Here is a 25,473-nt window from a genome sequence, read left to right as displayed (position 1 = left end):
TTGGGTTATGGAAAATCGTGATGTGGACATTTTTCTAGGAAAGCGACCCCTCCGTAATGCAGGGGTCACCTGTAATTGCATTGCATATGTGGCATAGAGTCTGGGCATTCAACCTAAAATGTCTTTATCAGGGTTTGTACTCCTTTGAGGCCTTCCTCTGGTCTTTCTCCATCTAAATCTATTGGCATAACACACTGTTCCTCTCTCCTTCATACGCTTGTCCAGCATCCCCTTGAATGTATTAATACCATTAACTTCAACCACTCCTTGCGCTAGCGAGTTTTACATGCTTACTACTATTGGTGATTATCATATATTGATGATTCTCTAGATATGCTTTTTCCCCCATATGGAAATATTCTCTATGTAGCCAGTCTATCAAGAACTTTTACAATTTTAAAGACCCCCATTAGGTCATCCTTCAAACCTTTTACTTCAGGAGAAGAGACCCACTCTATTAATCCTTTCCTAAAATCCTTGCATTTTTTCTATCGCTCTTTTAAACACCCACTCCATTGCTTCCATATTATCCTAATAATATGACAACCATAACTCCACAATAAGCTAGATGTGGTAAGCAAGAGTAAGACAGGTTTAGTATATCTTCTCTGCTTCTCAATTCTATCCCTTCTGAAATAAAGTCTAGTGTTTGGCTCAAAAAAAAAATTGCTGGAAGAACTCAATGGGTCAAGCAGCACCTTTGGACACAAAAGAATGTTCGACATTTCAGGTCAAGACTCTGTATAGACAATAGTGCTCGGCTCACTTCCTTAAAGGCTTTACTAATCTATGGTCTTCAGTCTGTAACATTAACTCCGTTTCTTTTTCATAGATGCTGCCTGACCTGTTGAGTGTTTCGAGAATTTTCTGCTTTTATTTCGCATTTCCAGTATCTGCAGTTTTTTGCTTTTTGCACAGTGGTTAATGATTGGTGTATTTTTATTCCAAGGTCCTTCGTCCCTCTACACTATCTGGACCTAGATCTTCCAAGTGATGTAGTGCATTTAGATTTCCAAAAGGTTTTTAACTGCCACATAAAATTTTACTTGATACAATAAAGGCTCATTGTACTGAGAGCAATATATTAGCATGGAGAAAGGATTGATTAACTGACAGAAAAAAGTATAGGTTTACATGAGTCATTTTCAGGTTGGCAAGCTTTGTGGCTTATTCCTGTTTCTATTTCTTACATACTTATGACCGCACATGCTTCTGATTCAGAGCCAAGAATGCTACTGTTTACAGCACTTCTATTGAATTAAACATAATACCCTGTGGCATTGATTTTTACTGCATGGGATTTAACAAATTGTAGAACCTGCAAACGGTATGGTTTTACCAAATAGTTTCACCCATAAATCAACATTAAATCTGGCCTAATTTTAAAATACTATCAAGATATTTAATCCTAGATTATCTAGTAAAGTGGATTTAAAATTTTAAAATTTGAGCCCGTCATTCAGATGCCCACATTTTCCCAGTGCATTCATCACTAAAGCAGTAAATTTCTTTCCCAACCTGATAAGATGGCTACAATGCTGCTGCTGATCTATTGTAAGGTTTGTAGGAACATGTTGAGACTTTTCTTATTTATTCAGTTGGTTACATTAGATGAAAGAGGGAAATGCATTTATGCAGTTTTTTCACATCTGCATGACATCCCAAAATACTTTATAGTCAATTAAATGTTCCTTAATTTATTGAGTGTTATAATGTGGGGATACATGGCAGTTAGGGTACCCATACCCTTATAAAGGTTCCAAAGGTGGCAGTGACCAGGGGCATTTGGAGAGGGACATTAAACAAGCTATATATGTAATACACATGTGTGTGTGTCCTCAATGTGTTTCATTATTACTGGTGGAGCCCATGCCCTCCATGGTCACTTCCTGTGCCTGCTTCAGACAATGAGATAATGAATATATCTGACTAGCCAGAGAGCAAACAGGAAGAAAATTGACTTCCTCTCCAAAAGGAATTGAATTTGTGGGAATATATAAGAAAAACAAGGGTAAAATCCACATTAAAAGTAAGCCAGTGAGTAACTGACTGTAGACAGACTAAGTGCAAGCTTAGATCTTTGGTCAGTAAACTGAGCGAGTGTAAGTAAACCTTTCCAGATAGTGCAGTGAGTGCAAGAACACTGGAAATATTTAAGCAAAAATTGGATGTCATAGGAAAGAATTATGAAGGGTCAAATCATTCTCCTCCTCTATAATTGTGATCTCAGGAGAGATATTAGGAAAAATATAAATGAATGTAACAAAATATTTCCTTTAATCACTTGAAAGGGTAATTTTATTATACAGAAAACAATGACTTTTAGGCAATACAAGGAAATCCTTGATATTAGTTACTGACAGTTTTACAGAAAGGTTTCAGTTCACAAGATATTTCACGGATATAAGTGTTCAATGGAATTTCAGGGCTGTTGAGATCAATAAGGGCTCAAAGGATGAATGTCCTGTCAGTCGAAAGGGAGGACAAGGCTGGAGAAGTCTTGAAATAAAACAAACAGAAAGGCGATAAAGTATAAAGGCAAGAAAAACAAAGGGATAATTTAGAAACACACAACATGGGCACTTCTGGGTTATTTTGTCTCACCAGGATACTTCCTGAAGAGACAAAATAAACACCTCTCACAACACAACTTGCTCACAACAAATCAATGCACTACTTGTCTCTTAATTTTGAAGTAGTATATTGCCAACCCTATCCTGCAGAAATATGCTGGCCAGAGATGATTGGCTTCCAACAACCATAATCATCTTCCTTTTTTCATGGTATAACTCCAACCAGTGGATTTTTTTTCCTTTGACTTCAGTTTTGTTGGGGTTTCACACTGCCATTTAGTCAAATGTTGCCTTGATGTCATGTGCAGTCATACTCACCTTATCTCTGGAATTCAGCTCTTTGGCCCATTTTTGGACCAAGTTTGCAATGAGATCTGGGGATTAAGTGCCACTTGATAGCATTGTCAAAGGCACTTTCTATCACTTTGCTGATGATTGATAGTTAATTAAAAGGGCACCTGGATCTGATCTGACTGCATTTTTCAGAAAGAATATTAAGGGCAATTTCCCACATTATTGGTTAGATATCGTGTGGAACTGTTTGACTTGGTACGTCTTCGGCTTTACAACCAAGACCTTTCTGGTTCCATTGCCTTTGCTGTTTTCAGCTCTCTCACCATTTCTTTATATCACCTGGAGTGTACTGAATTTTCTGAGGACAGGCTTTTATGGAGGAAGGTGCTTCTGGAGAAAGCCAGGATGGACCATCCACCCAGCCCTACTTCTTCCTGCATTAGTAGCCTTGTTGAGAGTTGTTGGAAGCAACCAACTCCCATCAGCCAATGAAGGACTCCAACAATATATCAGGTCTCAGTAACATTGAATGTCAATTGAATCACCTAATTTGATTAACAAACAATGTCAACAGAAAACAGATTATAATGAGCAGTCTTCTCACCAAAGGAAACATATTCTTCAACAGCTCCCAGTTTTCAGCCAGCCATGATGTGTTTTACAAAGGCTATGAAAAAAAAACAAAGAGAAAAATTATTTGAAATTGTTAAATGTGGAAGAGTTGTGATAACAACATTCATTAACTTGTTAGTATCTAATTTATCCCTACTTTTATCCATTTTGATGGAATTTCAGCATTGAGATTAGGCTGCAGAGTTTAAATCATTGGCAAAGCACAGGATTCAATAGACAAATATTTGTCTCCAAAAGGACCCTGAGGTCTAGTAAGGCTGGCATTGGATTCTGTATGAACCCAAGGAACCAAATTAACTGGTAGATAGTATTGAACTGAAGCCAAAGGAGTACTCTGCTGTACTCTGAATGCATAGATACAAAAGATTCCATAGCATTGTTCAAAGAGTAATGTGTCCTGTTGAATATTTATCTTTTAACAAATATAACTATCAGATTATCATGTTGAACAAACTTTCTGTTCATAGTATGAGTGGGGCTTTAAAGCTACTAAGTATACTTTGGACTGGACTCTAGATTTATTGGTCAGCTGATGTAGTTTGGCCCTAAGAATGGAATATTGGTGACTGAATATTGCTCTGGGTCAGGAACAGCACAGGATAAATGTAGGATTCTTTAACCCTGCCTCAACCAAAATGGCAGAGTTCCTACTGAATCAATCTGAAAAGCTGAATAGTTTCTCCACATCTCATCTCTGAGAGGGAATGAATTATCTCTGCTGCTGAGAGATGTGCCTCATCCTTCTGGAGCTGGGAAAATTCAGTTCACAAAGGAGCATTATGGACAGCTGTCAAAAGAGGCTGATATCTCATCAAACTCAGCTGGATTCAAACACAGGTTCAAAGATGAAAGAATTGTACCAACTAAACCATGAATATAAATGAATATACAGGCTGTCTGTAAAGATTTGTGTGTAGCTATGAATAATTTATTACTGCCAATTGAAGCAAACTGCTACTGTACTGCCTTTGCCTACTCAACATTTTCCACCTAGATATTTAATTATTTTGTTGTTCTAACCTTCCATGACCACATACTCAACCACCTTATTGTTAAACCAAGGGGTTATATTTCTCATGCAAACCAGAACGGTTGGAGAGATTGGTTGGGTGGGGGTGGTGGGGGAACAGTGTCAGTATCAGTGGGTATTCAGCAGTGAAAGAACTTCTCAAGAAAATCCAATTTTAACTACCACCCAGCATCCAAACACACGTACTTCCCAACAGGAGTAACAGGATACCAATCAGGACAGGAAACCTGGGAGGCATTTACCACTTCATCATAGAACAGTACAGCAATAGAACAGGCCCTTCAGCCCACGATGTCTGTGCCGAGCATGATGCCAAATTAAACTAAATCCCTTCTGCCTGCAGGTGATACATATTCCCCCATCCTTGCATATTTATGTGCCTATCCAAAAGCCACTTGAATGCCACTTTGTTTTGAAATGATGGGGCCAAGTGGAGTACACTCAACATAAACTGCATTTGTGTCAACAAGGGATTTACAAGACCAGTATGGCTTATTACAACAAAGCCCATTCTCTCTGTCCTATAGAACCCTACTCTTGACGTTGATGTTAATAACTTGCCTTCATAGTTAATGCATCCATTCGCATCTTCTTGACCAGCCAACAGTTGCTCTACTTCATCCTCTGTCATCTTTTCACCTGTTGATAAAATTTGAATAGTGTCATCAGCACAAGGAACAAGGGTAAGCCCTTATTGGGCGTAATAGCTGCAGACTCCAAGTCCATCATGATCACTTTTAATCATCTCGCATTTTCTCCCCTCTACTCCATGTTGCTGGGCCAGAGATGATGGTAAATGTCATGCAGGCATACCTCACAGTGGGTGCAGCAAGAGTTGAGGGGATCAGTTTGGCTGCATGTGGTCCCAGTGATTGAACCTAAGCTGCTCTTTTAGGTGGGTTAGCAAATTACTCTGGGCAATCAGAGATGGGCAATTAATGCAAAGTTTGTCCACATCCCAAGAACTAATTTAATAAATGGGAAAAAAAAAACTTGCCATTCTGCAGAGAGAATCTGAGCGCAGGATGACAAATGTTTGAGTTGAACTGAATTCATTTGGCTGGATAAGGCAAAGAAAGGAAGGTAGGATCTTTACCAGGGTTTCTACTTATAGTTCCAAAAGTCAGCAGGTCCCAATCACAACAATTGCACCTTAATTGATTCCACTGATGCATTTCAGCAGAAGTTATGGAATCAATGAGAAAATATTTCATCAGTAGCATTTATTTATATTTGGTATCAGCATATGTGATCCAGACTAATCTCCCTCCCCCAACCCCACCCAGCCCATGCCTACCATCTCCATACTTCCAAGGAAACTACTGAGTTCCTCCTTTCCCTTCAACCTCTACTACTCACGTCTCACCTTCTTCCAAAGGGCACAAGCTGACCTACCCTCCATTCTTGGTGGGGGACCCACTGACTGTGTATGGAGTTATTCCTTCTGAGGATGTCACCTGATATCATTAGTCTTGCAAAAGACAGGCTCCTTTCATGGTTTACCAAATAACTCAGAGTTGGCAAAACTCAGTTCATCCAGCCCCCTTCCTAGTTCAGGGTGCTCTGGTGGAGTTACACCAAATGTTTGTCCAAATATTTGATTGCATTCCTCCTGTCACACCAACTACAGCTGAAATATAACTAAAGTCTTTGAACAAAATGTTGGGATTCATTTTCTTCTGAAAAGCTAAAATTGCTTAGTAAAAGGATGGTATGGACATGAATACATACTCTGGGATGACGTTTTGTACAACGGGGAGGGACATTCAGATGTACTGACTTTTTGATGAGGTACCATCTGCCTTTTCTGTTGAATTAAAAATACCTTATGTAATCTTCAAGAAACAGCTGGGAGTTCACTTGTGCCTTTACTAATATTTCTCCTGCAACTACAACAGTAAGAAGGCAACACAGATTAATTGTCAGTCTTTTATTTGCTGTTTGTGAGTCTTTTCTGTGTACAAATTGATTGCTGCATCTACCTGTGTTACAGCTGTGATTGTACCTCATTCATTGACTGAGGAGTGTGAGAGGTGAAAGAAGAATACATTTAAACACTACTTGACAATTCACTTATTTGTGTTAGGCTGATAATAATAGGATAGTTTTAATGGGTTTATTATATATTATTTGTGCTGGCTGATTGAGCTGACACATGAACCATCAGCAAATTAATATTGCAGACAGTGATGCTGGTGTGCAAATATCTTTGCTCCCACAATGTTAACATGCACTATTAATCTTCTGAACATTTCAAGTGTTCACAGAGTAAGCTGTGTCTGCTGAGCCAGCTGTCTCTCAGCAGGGGATGGGTTGCTGTAACTTACTGCAGCTTTTTGCTGGGGAGAGAAATGTTAGCTAGGTTCTTACTCCTGGTCACCCTCCAATGAGCCTTATTAGAATGTGCAGGCATCTGTGGACATCAAGTTGATGAGACGACTAGATTCTGCTGTGATGTCCTCTGTAGTAGAGTCATGAGCTGAAACTCAAGGGGCAAGTGTGCAATTAAAACTGGGTGACTCAACCACCCACGATTCTAATTTCCTCCATTTTATTCTTCCACCTACTTCCTTGAGCAGGCAAGAAGAACATCTCCCTGAAGCCAATGACTCCTCCTTTAAATATATATAGAGGGTCCAAAGATGTCATTTAACTTTGATCTGAATGTAGAAAGCCGCACCAAGTTAAAATTCCCCTTGCAATTTTTATTTGCACGGTGCATTGTCTCATCCTTGGGTCATTTAAAAACATTTCAGGGTTTGCAAAACCAAAGTTAAAGTTTCCCCTCTCATCTGGACTCACCTATCACCTGCCAGCCTATGCTCCTCCCCCTCCCCCAACCTTCTTATTTCTGGCTTCTGCCCTCTTCCTTTCCAGTCCTGATGAAGAGTCTCGATCCAAAACGTCGACTGTTTATTTCCCTCCATAGATGCTGCCTGACCTGCTGAGTTCCTCCAGCGTTTTGTGTGTGTTGCTCCAGATTCCAGCATCTGCAGAATCTTTTGTCTAAAGTTAAAATAGATTGCTATTTCAAGAGAACTTGGATGTCTTTATGTTCCTCTGATATTATTACTTCCCATTTAACTGCAATGACTTACAAATATATAAAAAAATACTTTAAGTGTTAAACATCAATTAAATATTAGGAGACAATTCTTTGACATTATTTCCTGAACGTCTGACTTTTTACAGTGAAAGGGGACACCATCACCTCTGAGTCTCACCTATTCTGATTTAAACTTAGACATCTCCACTGGGTTAAAGTCCTGGAAGTTTCATTTTCATCAGCACTATGGCAGTAAGCACCCTCACAACATGGACTGCAGCAGTTCAAGAGGAAAGCTCACTATAACATTCTAAAGGGTGAGAGGATGGGCAATAAATGCAGCTTCCCCAGATGTACCCACATCTCAAGAATTAATGAAAAAACATACTGTGAATTACTTTTGGAGAGCAGTTATGGTTGCATCATTTATTAATGGAACACTCCACCAGCAAACATGAGATGAATGATCAGTTTAGTAGTTGTTTGGAGGAATGCCTGCCAGGCTGCTACATAAACGTCTTGTGTTTCTTTCAATAAAAAAAAGTTGTTCGAGTTGTGGGAAATATTGCTGAGGATAGTTACTACCAGGAATGACCTTTGAGTCTGTTCCTGAAATAAAATTGTTGTAGCTTCCGGTGATAAGCAGTATGGTGAGAGTGAACAATGAAAAAGACACAGGCTTGTTGAACCTAATGGCATTTCCTCATTACCAGAAGTATTAATGCTCTCATATACTAACCAATAATATGCAAGATAGAGGTGAAAAGGAATGATAATTGCTATCACTGTTTCTGGTAGCTCGGCCCTTTGCTGTTTATCATATATTTACAAAGGTCAAACCAGTCATTAATATATCTTCAGGCCACTGTCAATGATGTTGGAGGACATCTTGTCTTCATGTGTGCTGTGATATGTATCCATTTTAGATACTCTGACTTAATACCCGAAACAGCCATTGTCCCTCCTCCCCCCCCCCCCCGCATTAAATTGGCAGATGTCCCAGGCAGGTGCAAGTAAAGGGACAGCCCTTTTAATCCATTCAAGGGCAAGTTGTTGCAGTGATGCTGTTCTTCCATATTGGGGAATTTTCTGAATGAGCTAAATTCTCAGATCAACCAGGAATAGACATACCCTTGTAAACCTGGAACAACGCCCAGTTTGGGTTAATCTCTCACTGTGGCAGAGCCTGACTCTACCACAGTGCTAACTCCTTACTATAATCTTGTTCTCAATAGGATCTCTTTCAGAAGAAAGACCAAGGATAAGAAAAGCAATTGAGATCCATTCTAACCATGTCAATAATTTTCCTTTGAGTACCCTATAGCGTTCATCTATTACCTTACTTGCCAAGTTATTCCAAACATTTGTTCAGCCTTTCCATGTAGAAGTCTTTCTGTATCTGTTCTAAGTCTATATTCCACATGTGTTCTTATATAATAGCACTCAGAGTAAGGAGAACACATAGGCAAACATGGCCAGTTTTAACCCACAAAGGCAAAGAATTAGCATACTTCCAGAGACTTAGTTTTGTTTCCAGAAACCATTCTTATTGATGGCAAATTCATCCTGCTTTCTAGCAGCTAAGCAAGATACCAGACAGAAGGTAGCAGGATGCTTCCTTAAATAAGCAAGTCATACACAGGCTGATGTTATCTAGCTCCTTTATGAACCTCTGAGAAAATGTATTGTGACTTTTTCTACCAGACTAGTCTGCAGATGTAGGCGAGGAAAACTATTAACCTCGGCTTCAGTCAAGTGATTGAGATGGCCCATGCAGGTCTAACATCTTCCATTGTGTTGGATTCTGTGCGACTAAGCTTCTTAAATACACGAATCTCATCAGGAGATAACCTTTGGGCTGGTTTTAACTCCTTTCATTTTTATTATAAACTTTTAGCTTGTTTCAGCTCATCCATTCACAAATAAAGCTACATCGCATCTTCTTAAATTGTAATCATTGGTGCTTGGCCTATATAGTTATTTGGAAGTGAATTCAATAATGATTTAAAAAGGAGCAAAATAAAAGGATATATGGGACGGGGTAAAATGGATTGAATACTGGCACCAGTGAAATGAGCTGATTAGATTGATGTAACTTTCGTGACTCTTTAGGATTGCAAATTATCGACTCCTTCCAAGGAAGGGGAGATGGGCTAACCTCATGTCAGTGGTAAAGTTTTGGAGGCAAAAACCTAAGAAAATAATGGTTTCGCCTGTGAAAAATTAAGGACTAATGGATGAAAGTTTGTTAAAGGTAGATTATGTCTGACCACCTTCACTAAGTTTTTTGTTGAAGCAATGGAGTTGGATTGATGAAGATACAGTGATTGGAATTTTAAATGTAGTTTCCAAAAGTATCACATAATAGACTTTTAAGCAAAAAAAAGTGCATGGGATTAAAAGAGCAGTGGTACTGTGGATAAAAAAGGACAAAAAGGCAGAGAGTATAAATTAACAGTTGATTTTCCAACTTGAAGAAGTATGCAGTGTTGTTCCCCAGCAATTAGAACTACTGTTCATTCTTCTACACATTCATAATCTGGCTTTCAATATATGTGGCACCATTTCAAAGCCTGCACATGAAACAAAGCTTGAAAATAAAGTATGTAATGTGGAGAATAGCAACAAACTTCAGGAAGATATAAATAGAGTATTGAAATGAGCCAACAGATGGCAGATGCTAGAGGTAGGAAGAATGAGTAGCAAAATACATTAAACAGTGCAATTTTAAAGGAGATGCAAGAACAGAGAGCGATCAATACAAACCTTTGATCATGTTTGAACAAGCAGAGAAGAATGTCAACTGGCTTTATTAAACAAACGTAAAGTACAAAAACAAAATTGTTATGATGAGTCTAAAAATCTAATCTATAAAACACCAGTTAGGCCTCAGCTGGAGCATTGTGTCCATTTCTGAGCACCACACCTCAGGATTGTTGCTAAATGCTTAACAGAGATGTAGAAAAATGGTGTCAGAAATGAAGGACTTAAATTTTATGGATTAACTGGAGAAGTAAGAGTTCCTTAGAACAGAGATGATTAAGAGGAGACTTGATAGGGGTGCTTGATATCATGAACCATTTTAATAGCATAAGTAAGGAGAAACTGTTTGCAATGGCAGAATTTAGCTGATAGGCAAATAAACTAGGTGACATGAGGCTTTTATTCTCATGCAGCAAATTGTTGTGGTCTGAAAAGCACTATCTGAGAACACATTTGATAGTAGATTTCTAAAGGGAACTAGATAAATGGCTACAGAGAAAGAGCAGGGGCAATAGACTAGGTGGATCGTTCTTTTAAAGAGTTAGCAGAAGTTTAATAGGCCAATAATATTATCATCTGTTGCATAATATTATCAATTCTTTAAATCCAAGTCAACAAGGGTAAGGCAAACTATGTGCTGCTTCAAATCACTGATGAACTAGTGCTCCCCCACATTGGAAATCATTTAAGGAAGCATTATAACTGCAACATCAGTATTGCCTTCACCACTAAGTAAGAGGTTAATGAGATTGAACACTAATAAATCCCAAGCGTCTCATAATCTACATCCCACAGTTTTAAAGGAAGTTGCTATGGAGATAGTGGATGCTCTGTTTATCATCTTTCAAAACTGTATAGATTCTGGAATGGTTTCTGCAGATTGAAGGACAACATATGTGAGTTCACCACTCTAGGGAGGATAGACTGAGGAAACAAAGAACTACTGGCATGTTAACCTGACATAGGGATTTGGGAAAATGCTGCAAACTGCAAAAATGGATGTAATACTAAAGTACTTGGGAAATAACAATGTTTGAGCAATGTCAGCATGGATCTGTGAAAGATAAACCATGCTTGACTATTGGAGTTCATTTAAGATGTATCCAGTACAGTAGAGGAGGATACGCCAGTTGATGTGGTATAAATGGATTTCCAAAAAGTGTTTGATAAAGTCTCATACAGAAGTTTAGAGAACAAGGTTAGAACACAAAGAATTGGGGATAGTACATCAGTGTGGATTGAGATTGCCGCAATCAACTAGTGACATCAGCTTCATGCACTAGATTCATCAACCAGACACGCCAACCAGTCAAAGACACCAGCTCAATTAACCAGAAACATCAGTTCTTTGAATAGAAACCACCAGCTCCATTAACCAGAACTATCAGCTCAATCAACCAGAATTACCAGGTTATGGTAAGCCATCTAAGAATAGAAGAATGTACAGTGTGTACAGGGACTTGAAGGTTGATGTATACAATGATAGCTAACAGTTTGTGACATTATTTGAGAATGCTAAAAAAATATATAAGCAAGGAGATTGATAGTGATTTAATTGTAGGAGTGAATCACAGGTTGAATTAGTCCGATGTGAGATAAGGGGCAATATCGCATTATAACATTTTCTCGACTTTGTTGAACAGAAGTGATAAATTGGGGAGTTAGCTCGTTTTACTCAGACTCAAAGTGAGAAGTGGCCATCTGGTTGTAGTGAGATAAGAAACAACAGGTCCACACTATGACATCTCCAATTACATCCAAAGCCTCGATGGCGGACAGAAGAGCTGGAAGTTACTATGGATATAAGACATAACTAGATGCCTAGTTTAAAACTGCAAAATACCTAAGTGATGAGACTTGGTCATGGAATCCACATTGGGAATGCATCTATGCATGAACTGTCAGGAGCAATCAATTTCACGCTCCTCTGTACCTGATTGGCTCAGTACCAATAAATGGTGAAGCGGAAAATGGTGGTGATACTGTGGCAGTCAATAGTCCAGCTGCAACAGGATAGAGATGCAAGAAAAACATCATACTTGTACTGGCCTATTGATGTGGTGCCATCTCATTGGAGGAGAACAGAAGGAATAGGTGGGAAATGGGTCTTGGAAACAGGGTTTAATTCCTTAATGAATCTGGGAACAGCACGAGAACCTGGGATTGCAGAGAGACCCTTGGGCCCACACTCTGAGGAGAGACCCTGAGTCTGGGACTCAGACAAACATGGGGAGGACAAGTCTGACCGAGAATGATCACTTTGTAGTATACTGGTTCAAGCTGTGAGACTTTGTAATTAAGTGTTTGAACAAAGTATTACCTCTCACCAGTTGTTAGTGGTGTGAATCTAATATAAGAGAACATTCGGCATGACAAGCTCAATAAACCAGACACTTGCTCCATCAACCATCAACAGCTGCTCAAGCAACCAGAACAGCAGCTCAGGGACAGCACAGTGGTGAGCAGTTGGTGCTATTGCTTCACAACTCCAGGAACTCTGGTTCAAACTTGACCTAGTGTGCAGTCTCTGTCACTTTTGCATGTTCTCCCTATTAACATGGCAGTAGGTCTTTTTTTCTCCCTCCATACAGGTTCTGCAAGGTTTTTCTGGCTTCCTCCCACCTCCCAAACATATGCTGGTAGATTAATTGTTTGCTGTAAGATTACCCCTTAATATAATTAAATAGCAAAAAGAATCAAAGGAGAGTTGATGGGTATGTGAGAGAGGATAAGTTGCAGGGCTACAGGAAAATAAGGAGATGGAGAATGGGACTAATGGGATTGCTCTACTGGAAACTGGCATGGATTCAATGGGATGAATGGCCTCTTTCTGTGTCATAGCATGTAATTAATTAACCAGAAACACCAACTAAACAAACTGGGAACTCCAGGTCAATTAACCAGAAACACCAGTTTGGGAGAATTGAAACACTAGCTCAGCAAACTAAGAGCACCAGCTCCTGAGACTAGAAGCACCTGCTACATCAACCGAAACATTTGGTCCATGAGCTGGGGCTGCCAGCTCTGTGAATGAGACCACTAAAGTGAATCTCAGGTATTTCTGTGGTGCATGTTTTCTTCAATAGTTTCAGCTTCTCTCACGTTAGAATTTCAACAAAAATACTGCATAAATCTAAAACAAAACCAAAATCCAGCAAGTCCAAAGCAATGGTTCGGTGGGTTTGATATACAATTGAATAGAAGTTTGGTAATTTTGTTTTAAGGAAGCAAAAGAAAATAGGCAAAGAAAAACAAAAAAAATGGACAACTGCCTTTAGGCTGGTGGCAAGCCATGTTAATTTGCTCCCTCCTAACCTCAGTGTGATAAATGCCTTTGAAGTTACACATTCGGCACCTTTTATCGCTTAGTCCTAAAATACATACCCAATGTGGCTAAGACATGTCGAAGTTCAGCTCCCATTACTGTGCCATTTCCTTCTTTATCAAATACTCTCAGACCTTCAACAAAGTCTTCAAATGTTCCTTGGTCCTTAACCTTGCAGATATGTTGATGCATTGGCAGAAAGGTGTCAAAGTCCAGCATCTTGGTATTCATATCTAGAAAATAAATGAAGATAAAATTATCTTACAAATGACATCCACTGTAACTTGATGCAACATTGCAGGAAGAATTCATGAATTTTTATATCTGTATGCTGGACAATGGCTTCCACTGTAATTAAAACATAAAATACTGGGAATACTCAACAGGTCAGACAGTATCTTTAGATAGAGAATTAGGTCAATTACCTATTGCACTATGGCTTCTGTTTTGTTTCTCTATTCTCCCTCTATTTATACCCCCTTCAGACAGATTAGCTGTCCTGAACAAGTCTTCATCACCTCCTTAAATCAACGCCAGTCTGGGTCATCCATTTTCTCTTGGTCTTCACCCTATCACATTCATTCCCTTTGTTTTCTCCATCCCTTCCTTTCTCTTTAATTTAAACATGTCTGTTTTCTAGATTTTCCCAATTCTAATTGAAAGGCCATTGACCTGTGAAGTGTTAATTGTCTTTTTCCTTCCAAAGGAGCTGACGGACCTGGTGAGTATTTGCATCATTTCATTTTTATTTCAAATTTGAAGTGTTTTGTTTTTCACATCAACTGTAAATGCACTTAAATAGAAGGCCATTTAGCTCCTCCTGCCTGCTTTTTCATTCAGTAAGATAATGGCTGACCTTCTCCTTAGCATCACTTTCTTGTGCTAAGATTCAAAATTCCAACAATTGATTTCTGTCTTGAATATTCTCAGCAACTGAGTCTTCATGGCCCTCTTGGGTTGAGCATTCCAAAGGTTCGCTGCCCTCCAGCTGAATCATATTCTTCTTTTGTCTAAAATGGCTGACCCTTTATTTTGAGACCATGATCTTTGGTTCCAGAAACTCCAGCCAGGAGAAATATCATCTCTGCATCTACCATGTCAAGCCCTGTAAGAATTTTTTATGTTTCAAAGGAAAATTCTTCAAAACTCCAGAGAGTATAGGCCCTTTCTAGTTACTTTCTCGTCATTGGACAATCCCCTATTGCAAGAATAAATTAATTGTAAATGTATGTTTCCTTAGATTTGGAAGCCTAATCTGTACACAATATTCCAGCTGTGATTTCTTAGGGGCTACATGCTTGGAGTAAGATGACTTCAGTCTTGTACTCACATCCTCTTGCAATAAAGACCAACATACTGTTTGCCTCCCTAACTGCTTGCTATGCCTGTGTGTTAAATTTCAATAATTTGTTAATAAGGACATCCAGTTTTATCTAAACACTAACACCTTTCAATCGTTTAAAAAATATTCTGCTTTTATACTATTTTTATTAAAGTGAATGAGTTCAGATTTTCTCACATTATAGACCATCTGTCATGTCCTGGCTCTTAGCCTGTTTATATCCCACTGAAATCTCTCTGCATCCTCCTCACTGCTTACACTGCTTTCTGTCATCAACAAACTTGAATATATTACACATGGTCCCTTCATCCCAATCATTGATATGGTATTTGAACACTAGGCATTGGATATACAGATTTTTTAATATACTTTATTGTTTTTTATGATTATCCATGCCATGATTGTTCTCCCGATCTCTTTGTATTACATGTACAAACATTGATGTTATATATTAATCTGTATTAATTTGAAAACTAATAAAAAGATTGAAAAAGAAAGAAAGAACACTAGGCCTCCAGCCTCTCAACCCAAAATCATCAAGTAACCTCCCTCTGTTGGGACCTGCTCCAGATTCCATGGGAGATGACCTGTGTATGCAGGCAGCTAATTGCCAATGTAGAGGAATGTTCTGGGAGCTAAATACAGGCTGTCCTTTGGACCTGTGTGATAATTTATGCATGTTTTTATAGCAATTCACATCTTCACCTGAACTTCTGAAATGGTTTGGGAAGGTACTGATGAATCTCTGTGGTACAGGCACTCTGTGATTAATTTCTCACCAACTCCCAAGACAGGTGGCAGAGATTTAGAGGTTAAAATTAAACTTAAATAAATGTGAACTCCAACCTGCCACACATTTGTCTACTTAACTTTTAACCCTGGTGAGTTTGGGGCTGACCTAGTAATTCACTTTTGAAAAAGTGGTTGATTATTATTATGTTTAAATTGGAGTTGACTTGCAAGTCAAGTTGCAAAGGAAATGTGGCAACTGAATAGAGAAAATAGCTTCCATATTCAGCCGTGAGTCTTATTTCCCCTCCATGATCTATCCCACCCCATGATATTTCACCTGCAATCTCTGCATCTTTGCAATCTCTTCCTGCTCTCTCACAGTATTTCCCTGTCTTTGGGATCTCTCCAGGTGCATTCCCTGAAGTCTTTTATTTCCACAATATGTGTCTCCACATGTTCTTCCCTAAGAGCGTTTCCTTCCCAGTGAATTCTCCAGACATTTGTCCCTCTCCCTCTCTTGCTCTTCCCCCTCCTTCTCCTTCCCTCCTTTCTCTCTCTCTCTCTCTCTCTCTGCCCCAATCTAAGCACCAACAAACCCCCAATAACTAGTCCCCTTCACCATTTTCAACAGAGATGAGGATCTTGTTTTCAGAAAGATGGTGGGTTTTTGGAATTCTCTGCCTCCGAGGGCTTTGGATGCTCTGTTATTATATTCTGAGTGCTTATTTTTATCATTGACATTTAAATAAGGTAGGAGAACACCTGTAAAGATATTATATCATTGACATTTAGCTAAAATCCTCATACAATATTACTACATTTAACTGAGGTAAGATAATGTGTATAAATGCTCAAACTATATTACTGTCATTAAGAAGCAGGGTCTATAAATGTTCATATCATATTATATACATTACATTCAGCTGAGGAACCAGGAGGTCTAGAATTGCTCATACTGTGTCAGTGACCTTTAACTGAGGAACCAGGATGTTGATAAATTATAGAAATCACTATTGAAATGAAAGAAAATTTCCAAAACAGAGTGAGGCCCTTTGGCCCATCTTGTCTGTGCCGCTCAATAAAGAGATATCCAGCTGCGTCCATAGGTCTGCAAGTCATTAATCAAGTACACATCTTCAAGCACTTATTAAATGTACATGGGTTTCTGCCTTAACCACCCTTTCTATCAGTGTGTTCCAGACACCTACCCTCCACAAGCAAAAAAAAATTCCTGCAGCTCCCCCCAACCCTTCTACCAATTGCTTTAAATTCATGCTTCTTGCTTTTGACCCCTCTATTTACTCAATCTAGGCCCTCACAATCTTATGTACCTCTCCCTTCAGCATCCCCGTTCCAAAAAATAAAAACACCAGCATATCCAATCTCTCTTCATAGCAACAATTTTCCGGTCCTGGCAACAGCCTCGCAAATCTCCTCTGCACTGTCTCCAGTGCAATCACATCCTTCCTGTGACCAGAACTGTACACATTATTCAGACTGTGGAATAACTAATGTATAGAGTTCTAGATTAACCTCTGTGTTTTTATATTCTCTCCCATGGCTAATAAAGGAAAACATCACTTATGTGTATCTTTGACATTTAACTGAGGAGGCAGGATATCTATAAATGCTCACTGTACAGAACTGACATTGAACTGAGGAAGCAGGATGTCTATAAATACTCAGATTATATCACTGACATTTAACTAAGGTAGGAATATGTCTATAATTGCTTAGACTATATCACTGACATTTAACTGATATAGAACAGTGTCTATAACGCTCATACTATAACATTAACTGAGGAATCTGGCTCATGGTTAGAACACTGATGTTTAATCACTAGAGGAATGTCTATAAATATACCTTTCTGACATGTAACTGATTGTCTATGATTTCTCATACTCCCTCACTCATACCTAAATTAGGTTTGAGAGTATGTAGTTATGGGATTTAATGCAGGAAAAGATTTTATAACTTTGTGAAGAATAGTAAAGCATTGTCTGTATACCAGTCTCTAAATAGCTTTGTAGGAATTCCCTTCATTATACAGTGATTCAAGAAACAGGCACTGCCTTCTTCTAACAACGGATAGACAATAAGTACTGGTTTTGTAACACACATACCCACATCATAAGAATACATTCTTTTTAACTCATAAAGGGTCCATGGGACGGTGCCTGATTGCCTCCTCGTTAATTTACTCTTTTCATTTTTCCATTATCTTCAAACACTTACCTTCTTGTTTGGGTCTTCCTAAGACCTTCATGACCTCTGCATTGGTTGGGTTCTGACCCAGGGCACGCATGACATCACCACACTGGCCATAAGTAATCTTCATCTCTAAGTTGGGTGTTCTATCAAACAGGGTGAATGCTTCCTTGAAATCTGAAAGAAGGAAACAGTCTGAGAATGAACGTAGGGACTTTCTGTGCTTTATTTGAATTTTCTCCCCACCTTAATCAGGCTGATGCAGGATGCTGTTGATTCCAAGTTCTTTTTTTTAGTTTTTACAGTGACTATATGGCAAATCATTGTCTAAAGTGTGCCCATTCCCAGTCTATATGCTTCTTGTTGACTGATGCAGACAAGTGACCCATTTTAATTATGAGTTGATTTGTTTCAGTGTTTAGTTTCAGAAATAAGATATGGAAACGTATTAAATACAAAATGAGTGAGTCTCACTGCAAATGAATCAGTAGACCTCAGCTGTGTGCCTGAGTCTGCATGCTGTATCAGTGGAGCATTAATGCCTGTGGAAGAATTTGCGGCACTGGTAAAAGGCACAGAGGTAATGTGGCTTCCCTGCTATAATCTCACAATTCCACATGATTACCAGTGGGGAAAGGACATGTGCATTTGTACCTGAAAATTGCAGGTGGAGTCATACAACCCACTGTAAAATCCCTCATGGTAGGCTGGTCCAGAAGATTAAGCCACATGAGATCCACAGTGATTTGGTAAATTGGATACAAAATTGGCTTGGTCATACAAGACAGAGAGGGTAGTGGTGGTGGGGATGTTTCTCTGACTGGAGGTCTGTGACCAGGGGTGTTCCACAAGAATCAGTGCTGGCACCTCTGTTGTGTCTGATATATGTATGAATGATCTGGATGAAAATGTAGATGATCTGATTAGTAAGTTTGCAAAAGACACGAAGATCAGTGGAGCTGTGGATATTGAGGAAAATTGCAAAAGATATAGCAGGACATAGATCAGTTGGAAGTATGGGTGGCGAAACGGCAGAGGGAATTTAATCTCGACAAACGTGAGGTGTTGCATTTTGGGAAATCAAATGCAAGAGGAAAGTCTACAGAAAATAGCAGAATCCTTCGGTTCACTGATGTACAGAGGGATCTTAGGGTGCAAATCCATTGCTCCCTGAAAATGGTAACACAAGTGGATAGGGTGTTTAAGAAGGCATACGGCATTCTTGCCTTCATTGGTTGGGGCATTGAGTATAAAAGTTGGGAAGTCATGTTGTAGCTATATAAGACTTTAGTTAGGGCACATTTGGAGTATTGTGTGCAGTTTTGGTTTCTACAATAATAGGAAGGATGTGGAGGCTTTGGAGAGGGTGCAGAAGAGGTCAGACAAACCTGGATTGTTTTCTCTGGATTGTCGGAAGCTGAGGCGTGACCTGACAGAAGTATATAAAATTCTGAAAGGCATAGATAGGGGTAGATAGTTAGAGTCCTTTTCTCATGGTGGAAATGTCAAATGCTAAAGGATATACAATAGCTTTAAGGTGAGTGGGGGAAAGTTTAAACAAGATGTGCAAGGCAAGTTTTTTTTACACAGAGAGTGATAGGTGCCTGGAACACACTGCCAGGAGAAATGGTAGAAGCTGATATGATAGCAACATTTAAGAGGCATTTAGACAGACACATGAACAGGCTGGAATAGAGAGATACAGACCATGTGCAAGCAGTTGGGATTAGTTTAGATTGGCATCATGGTTGTCCCAGACATGGTGGGATGAAGACCCCGTGCCTGTGTTGTACTCCGTTCTACGTTCTAGGTCATAACTTGAAACTTCATATATTGCGTCCAAATCCGTAACCAGAAGACACAGATGTGTGATTATTAAATCATCCAGAAATAACCTTACAAAGCATATTTAAGTATAACTGGTAGTTTTGATTGGAATGCACTGCCTGAAAGGTGGAAGCAAATGCAGTAGTAATTTTCAATAAATTATTGTTGTGGAGGCTATTGTGAGTGTTGGGTAAAGAGGAGGGAATGGGAACAACTGGATAACTTTTACAAATTGGCAGCACTGGTTTGATGGGTCAATGACTTCCATGTTTGCTGTAATATTCTATGATGCCATGAATAGATTTTTGATATTTTCTTCCTTCTGTAACGATGCTGAGCACATGCAGTGTCAATGATGTCAGGACACTCACCTTCAATCTGATCAGGAGTGAATTCAAGCTGGAAAGGAAGGAATACTTGTGTTAGGTAAAAGTTTTAACTTAAAAAAAAGTAAAATAATTATTTATTTTAAAAATGATTAAGAATACACAACAGTACTGAAATATTTGTGTCTCTAATTGGAAATAAACTGTATTTATATAGTGCTTCAAATAAAATAAGACATCTCAAGGGACATTACAGGAGCATCATCAAACAATATTTGTTGTACAGTCATATAAAGAGCTATAAGGAGAGACAAAAAGTTTGTTCAGAGAGATAGCTTTTTTTTGGGGGGGGCATCATAAAAGAGGAAAGATAGGAAAATGTAGGAAGGGAGATGTTAGGACTCTGGTAGCTAAAAGACAGAGTCACCAATAATAGAAAAACAAAAATTATAAAGAAATAACTTGTGAAACATCAAGATTTCCTATACGGCCAAAAGAGTAGTCTTAGAAATTTAGTTAATGTTGGAGCAAAGGGAAGCACAGTAACCAATTTGTGTAACTTCCCAAGAACCAGTAAGATAACTAACTGAACAGACCATTTTGGTGATGTTGGTTAATGGAATAAATGTTTGCGAGTACATGGGCAAAACTCCCTTGTTTTTTGTCAAGTGGTGCCATAATCCCTTTTTAACTTCTTGATTACATTTTGGCAGTCTGACACTCAGGTGACAATGGTGGCAGAGTAGATAATGCTGCTGCCTCACAGCACCAGCAACTGTGGTTCAGTCCTGACCCCTGGTGCTATCATTGTGGAATTTACAGGTTTGTCCTATGACTACATGTGTTTCTGCCTGCTGCTCCGATTTCCTTCCACACCCCAAAGATGTGCAGGTTCATGGGTTATTTGGCTACTGTCAATCACCCCAGAATAGGTGGGTGGTAGGAGAATTAGGGTGGAGTTGATGGGCATGTGAGAGATGGAGGGGATGGAATTGATGGGATTGCTCTGAAAACTGGCATACACTTAATGGGCTGAATGGCCTCCTTCTATGTCCTGAGAAAATATTGGAATGTCTTCTGTGCAGCATGACTCATTCTCCAAAATTTATCATGTAATATTTTGCTCTATGGTGCCTTGGTCCTTTATGCTTTATGGATATAGATTCAACAAGAAACAGAGCCATAATCAAGCAGCACACAGAGAATCCACAGAGCTGACCCCTAGTGCCAGGGTCAGAGTTACAAGGAAAGGCAGAAGGAACTTAGACTTTGCAGCCTGGAATGGAGGCTTTTATTATGGAAGTTTGAGAACTAGTCAAACAAGTTGATTGTTTTATCACTTTAAATTATGAGAGTAGGACAGGAGTCATCAATTCAAACTTCTACTGTTTTATTTAAGGACACATCAGGAAATGCTTCTTCACAGAATGAATGCTCAATATCTGGAATGTTTCTGTGTCTTTCTTTAAGCAGAATGGTTGTTGCATTTTTATATATACTGGCAGGAACTGTTCTTCATTGAAATAATTGATTGGTTGATCTTTCATTACCAGGACTTGTATTCAACTTTAATCCTAACTTCAAAGTCATTCCCCTCTGCCAGCTATGTTTGCAAAATCAAAATATTGTGAATGCTGGAAATTTGAAATAAAACATAAAATGTTGGTAATACTTAACAGGTCAGGCAGCAGGTTTGGAGGGAGGATCACAGTAACATTTCAGGTCATTGATTTTTTAACAGACTTGAAGAATGCAACATGTTACAGATTTTAAAAAAATATAAAAGCATGAAAAGAAGGAAAGGGAGGAAAATGCCAAGGTAAAGCAGGAGAAATTAGATGACAAAAGGGGATAACTGTGCAAGATGAAAATGGATGTAAATGAAACAAGCAAAGGAACAAAACAGGACAAACACAAAATACTCTGAATTATTGGAAAGCAGAAATAAAAATATAATGCTGGAAATACTCAACAGATCAGGTTATCCTATGGACATTGAAGTAGTTAATGTGCAAGATCAATAACCTTTCAAATGGTTTAAATGTGGTGTAAATGAGAATAGTAGGATTATTGTCTGAAATTGTTGACTTAGTTCAGAAAGCGTAAGATATCGAACATAAAGATAAGGTGGTTTACACAGACAAGATAAGATAATAAGAAAATAAGATAAGGTTTACACAGGGCTTTGTTGAAGCCATGTTGGTAACCCAGAACAGAGAGATTGGAAGGGGAAGGGACGGGGTTGGGGAGGGGGAGGGGGTATGGAGATTAAAGTTAGAGATGACTGGAAGTTTAGGGTCATGCTCACTGGTTGAAATTAGACATTCAAAGAAAACAGTTCAATTTGTGTTTCATCCCCTACATTGTGATCAGTGAGTACAGTATGTTATATTGAAAGAAATCAAATAAATCTCAGTTCCACCTGGAGGAACTGTCTGAGACCCTGGATATTAGGAAGAGGGAGGGAAAATTCAGGTGTTGCATTTTTTGCAGTTGCACGGGAAGGTGCTATAATTTAAGGAAGGGCTTTGAATATGGAGACTGGTAGGGTGGAAGATAGGAGGGACTCTATCATGGTTCTTGGAGAGAGGGGGAGCCGTGAGGGTGCAAGTTTAGGAAAGATATTGGACGTAGCAGGAGCTTTGTCAATTACAGCAGGAGGAATTTGCAGTTGTTCAAAAAAGATTATGTATCAGAAACACTGGTATGGAAAGTAGCTTTGTCAGAACAGATGCAACAAACACCGCACTAGTAATTAGGGAAGTTTTCCAGCTAAGCAGAGCATTGGCTCTGCAATTCACTCTCTAACCCTCTCCATCGTTCTATCTTTCTGCCTTCCTTTGAGGTGGCCTTAAACCAAGTACTTTGGCCAAACTTTTGGTCACTTGCAGATGACACTAAGATAGGTGGTGTCATTGACAGTGAAGATGGTTATCAGGATTTACAGAGGGACCTTGATCAGCTGGGTAAGTGGGCTGAGGAATGACAAATGGATTTTAATTTGGATAAGTGAGAGGTGTTGCATTTTGGAAAGGCAAATGAGGGTAGGACATTCAAAGTGAATTGGGGAGTGTTGTAGAACAGAGGGACCTAGGAGTACAAGTCCATGGTTCCCTGAAAGTACTTGGCTTCCTGTATGACTCTATGACTTGCCCTAAGATATCTTTTCATGGCTGAGTAAAAAAATTTGTTTGAAAATGTTCCTCTGAAGTGAATTTGGATGTTTAACTACATAAAAGGCGCTACTTACAAGAATAGGCACATTTGATTATTTCATTCTTCTGCAGGAAATGGAGGTGTTACACTTGTACATTAAGACCAAGGTTCATGGGTAAAGTAAAACCAGATCTCTCATTTTTAATAATTCCCCGCTTCTCAAGCAGAAGAGTGAACTTGTTATTTATCCACTTCAGGTACACAGTGTCAACGTCAAAATCCCAGAGAAGGTAAAACATGCAATAGGTAAAAAATTAACCCCCACTCTTTGACCATCCTCACTGACTTGTGGAAATTTGTGGCCAGTGATTGATCAAAATGGAGAGGAACATCCAGGAAGGTACAAAGGCCTTGAAACTATTTGTTGGGAGCACACAACCCAGCAAATATGGTGAGAGGAGTGCACCACCTCCCAAAATACCCACCCACACCATCAATCACCTCCAGGATTGGAAGCAAGTTACCTTGACCCTGAGGACTTCCCAGGTAAAGATACTTTATCATTCTACCTTCTCAATGTCTTGTTCCAAGCTGAGCTCAGCCTCAATTCAAAGCCCACATTTTAACTACCAGATTCCCCATTTCTATATCTGCAATTTCTTTATTCATCTTGCAGCTGAACCACTAATTGATAGCTTTAAGCTTTCCATCATGAGGCACAATCATCCAATATCCTTATTCTTGTTTCCACCTGCAATTATAAGTTATATAAATTTCTTCCTGGTTATGGGGTAAACATGATAATATCATATTCATGGCCTGAGAATGTTAAACTAAGCTTTCCTTGTGAATGGTAGCATTGGTTTTTGCAAGTGCGTGGCTAAAAGGGCGGGTTAATTGGAATTAAGATTCAGTAGAATAATATCAAAGTGGAAGCACATGTAGGCCAGATTGAGCAGAGGTGGCAAAGTACTTTCCTTACACTGGTGAAACAGCAATTCTGTTTCTTTCTGGTGCCAGTCCACAATATATCTTTTGCTAAATGAGGAGAGTCCAAGGTTAATCCAATTCACTTTTTACTATCTATCCAGCAGCCATATGATACAATCCTTCCAGGTTTATTAAATTCAATTTCACACCTTGCCAGCATTTGAGCTTCTAGTTTGCTGGTACTGCACCATATCTACTATACAGTCCAAACTACAACATGCCAAATCTGTTGTCTACAAACTGTTCCATTCGAAGCTCTGTTCACTTACTGCTCCTGACCTTGACATCAAAACCTTTGTTCCCATTGACAAGCCTCAGCTTGGTCTTGCTGCCCCTCCCCCTCCACAACCTCTAAGTAAAACTTTCATTATTTATAACTTCAGATGCTCAATGTAGTGAATTTTTCCATTTTGTAGAGCTGTTCCCACGACAAAGTTTGTCTTATTTTCAAAAGTCATTCAGCACTTTGAACCATACACTGACAGAAGGTGATCAGTTGCCCTTTCCTTATGGGGGAGATGTACTCACAGTAACTGTCTTGGGGTCGAATTCAGGCTCCTTGGGAACCTCCGGCTCAGGTTTCTTCACCTCCGGCTCAGGTTTCTTCACCTCCTTCTTTGGTTCTTCTTTCTTGGGTTCGAGTTTCTTGGGTGGCATGTTTAGGTGTCAGAAAGAGATGTCAGGACAGCAAAGGGAAGGGACAGAGGCTGAGAAGAGAATGGGGACACGAAGTCTGGGACAGAGGCCTTTTATCTCGTCAGCTCTCTCAAGCATGCCACAGTATCATTTCTCCTTGCATTCCAGGCCTGACAATACAGTCTTCACTATAAATGGAAAAAGCATCTGTTGCTATTTAAGAGCAGCTGAACTTACTATTGTTACCAATCAGCCTTAGGTAGAAAAGACTTTGAGTCGACAAATCACAAAGGTGACAAAGTCACAGTCCAGATTCTCTTGCTACACCAGCAACAACTTCAGATCCTTTTAGATTTGGTGGCACTCATTTAAAAGCAGTTTTGTTCAAAATGTAGTTTTATATTGTTTATTTATTCTGGTTTTTAATATCAGAGTTATACACCATGGAAACCACTGGCCCACCACGTTCACGCTGACTATTAAGCACCCGTTTACACTAATCCCATGCTGTTCCCATTTTATTCTCCCAATGTTCCTGTTTTACTTGCCCCACATTGTCCTATTCTCTCCTCACATTCTTTGCAGATGA

General features: G+C 39.1%; 1 protein-coding gene across 1 annotated transcript; it reads right to left on the bottom strand.

Moving 5' to 3' along the window:
* Positions 1–2,308: 2,308 nt before the first annotated feature.
* LOC127574102 (myosin light chain 1, cardiac muscle-like) lies at positions 2,309–24,905 on the bottom strand. The gene is made up of 7 exons (XM_052022774.1): positions 24,777–24,905; positions 20,148–20,175; positions 17,977–18,126; positions 13,724–13,897; positions 5,092–5,169; positions 3,472–3,534; positions 2,309–2,499 (listed from the first exon to the last, which is right to left on the bottom strand). The coding sequence occupies exons 1-6, from the start codon at positions 24,903–24,905 to the stop codon at positions 3,506–3,508; spliced, it is 588 nt and encodes a 195-aa protein (XP_051878734.1). The 3' UTR covers positions 2,309–2,499; positions 3,472–3,505.
* Positions 24,906–25,473: the final 568 nt, after the last annotated feature.

This window comes from Pristis pectinata, chromosome 9, assembly GCF_009764475.1.
Source record: "Pristis pectinata isolate sPriPec2 chromosome 9, sPriPec2.1.pri, whole genome shotgun sequence".
NCBI classification, from domain to species: domain Eukaryota; kingdom Metazoa; phylum Chordata; class Chondrichthyes; order Rhinopristiformes; family Pristidae; genus Pristis; species Pristis pectinata.
This window is presented reverse-complemented; position numbering and strand designations above follow the sequence as displayed.

What these genes read in the sequence shown, in the direction of transcription:
- LOC127574102 (XM_052022774.1), bottom strand. Translation starts at nt 24,905, where the DNA reads ATGCCACCCAAGAAACTCGAACCCAAGAAAGAAGAACCAAAGAAGGAG. An exon ending in TCGACCCCAAGACAGTTACT is followed by an intron (nt 20,176 to 24,776) that starts GTGAGTACATCT and finishes CTTCCTTTCCAG; the next exon opens with CTTGAATTCACTCCTGATCA. An exon ending in TGGATGCATTAACTATGAAG is followed by an intron (nt 3,535 to 5,091) that starts GCAAGTTATTAA and finishes TTTTTTTCATAG; the next exon opens with CCTTTGTAAAACACATCATG.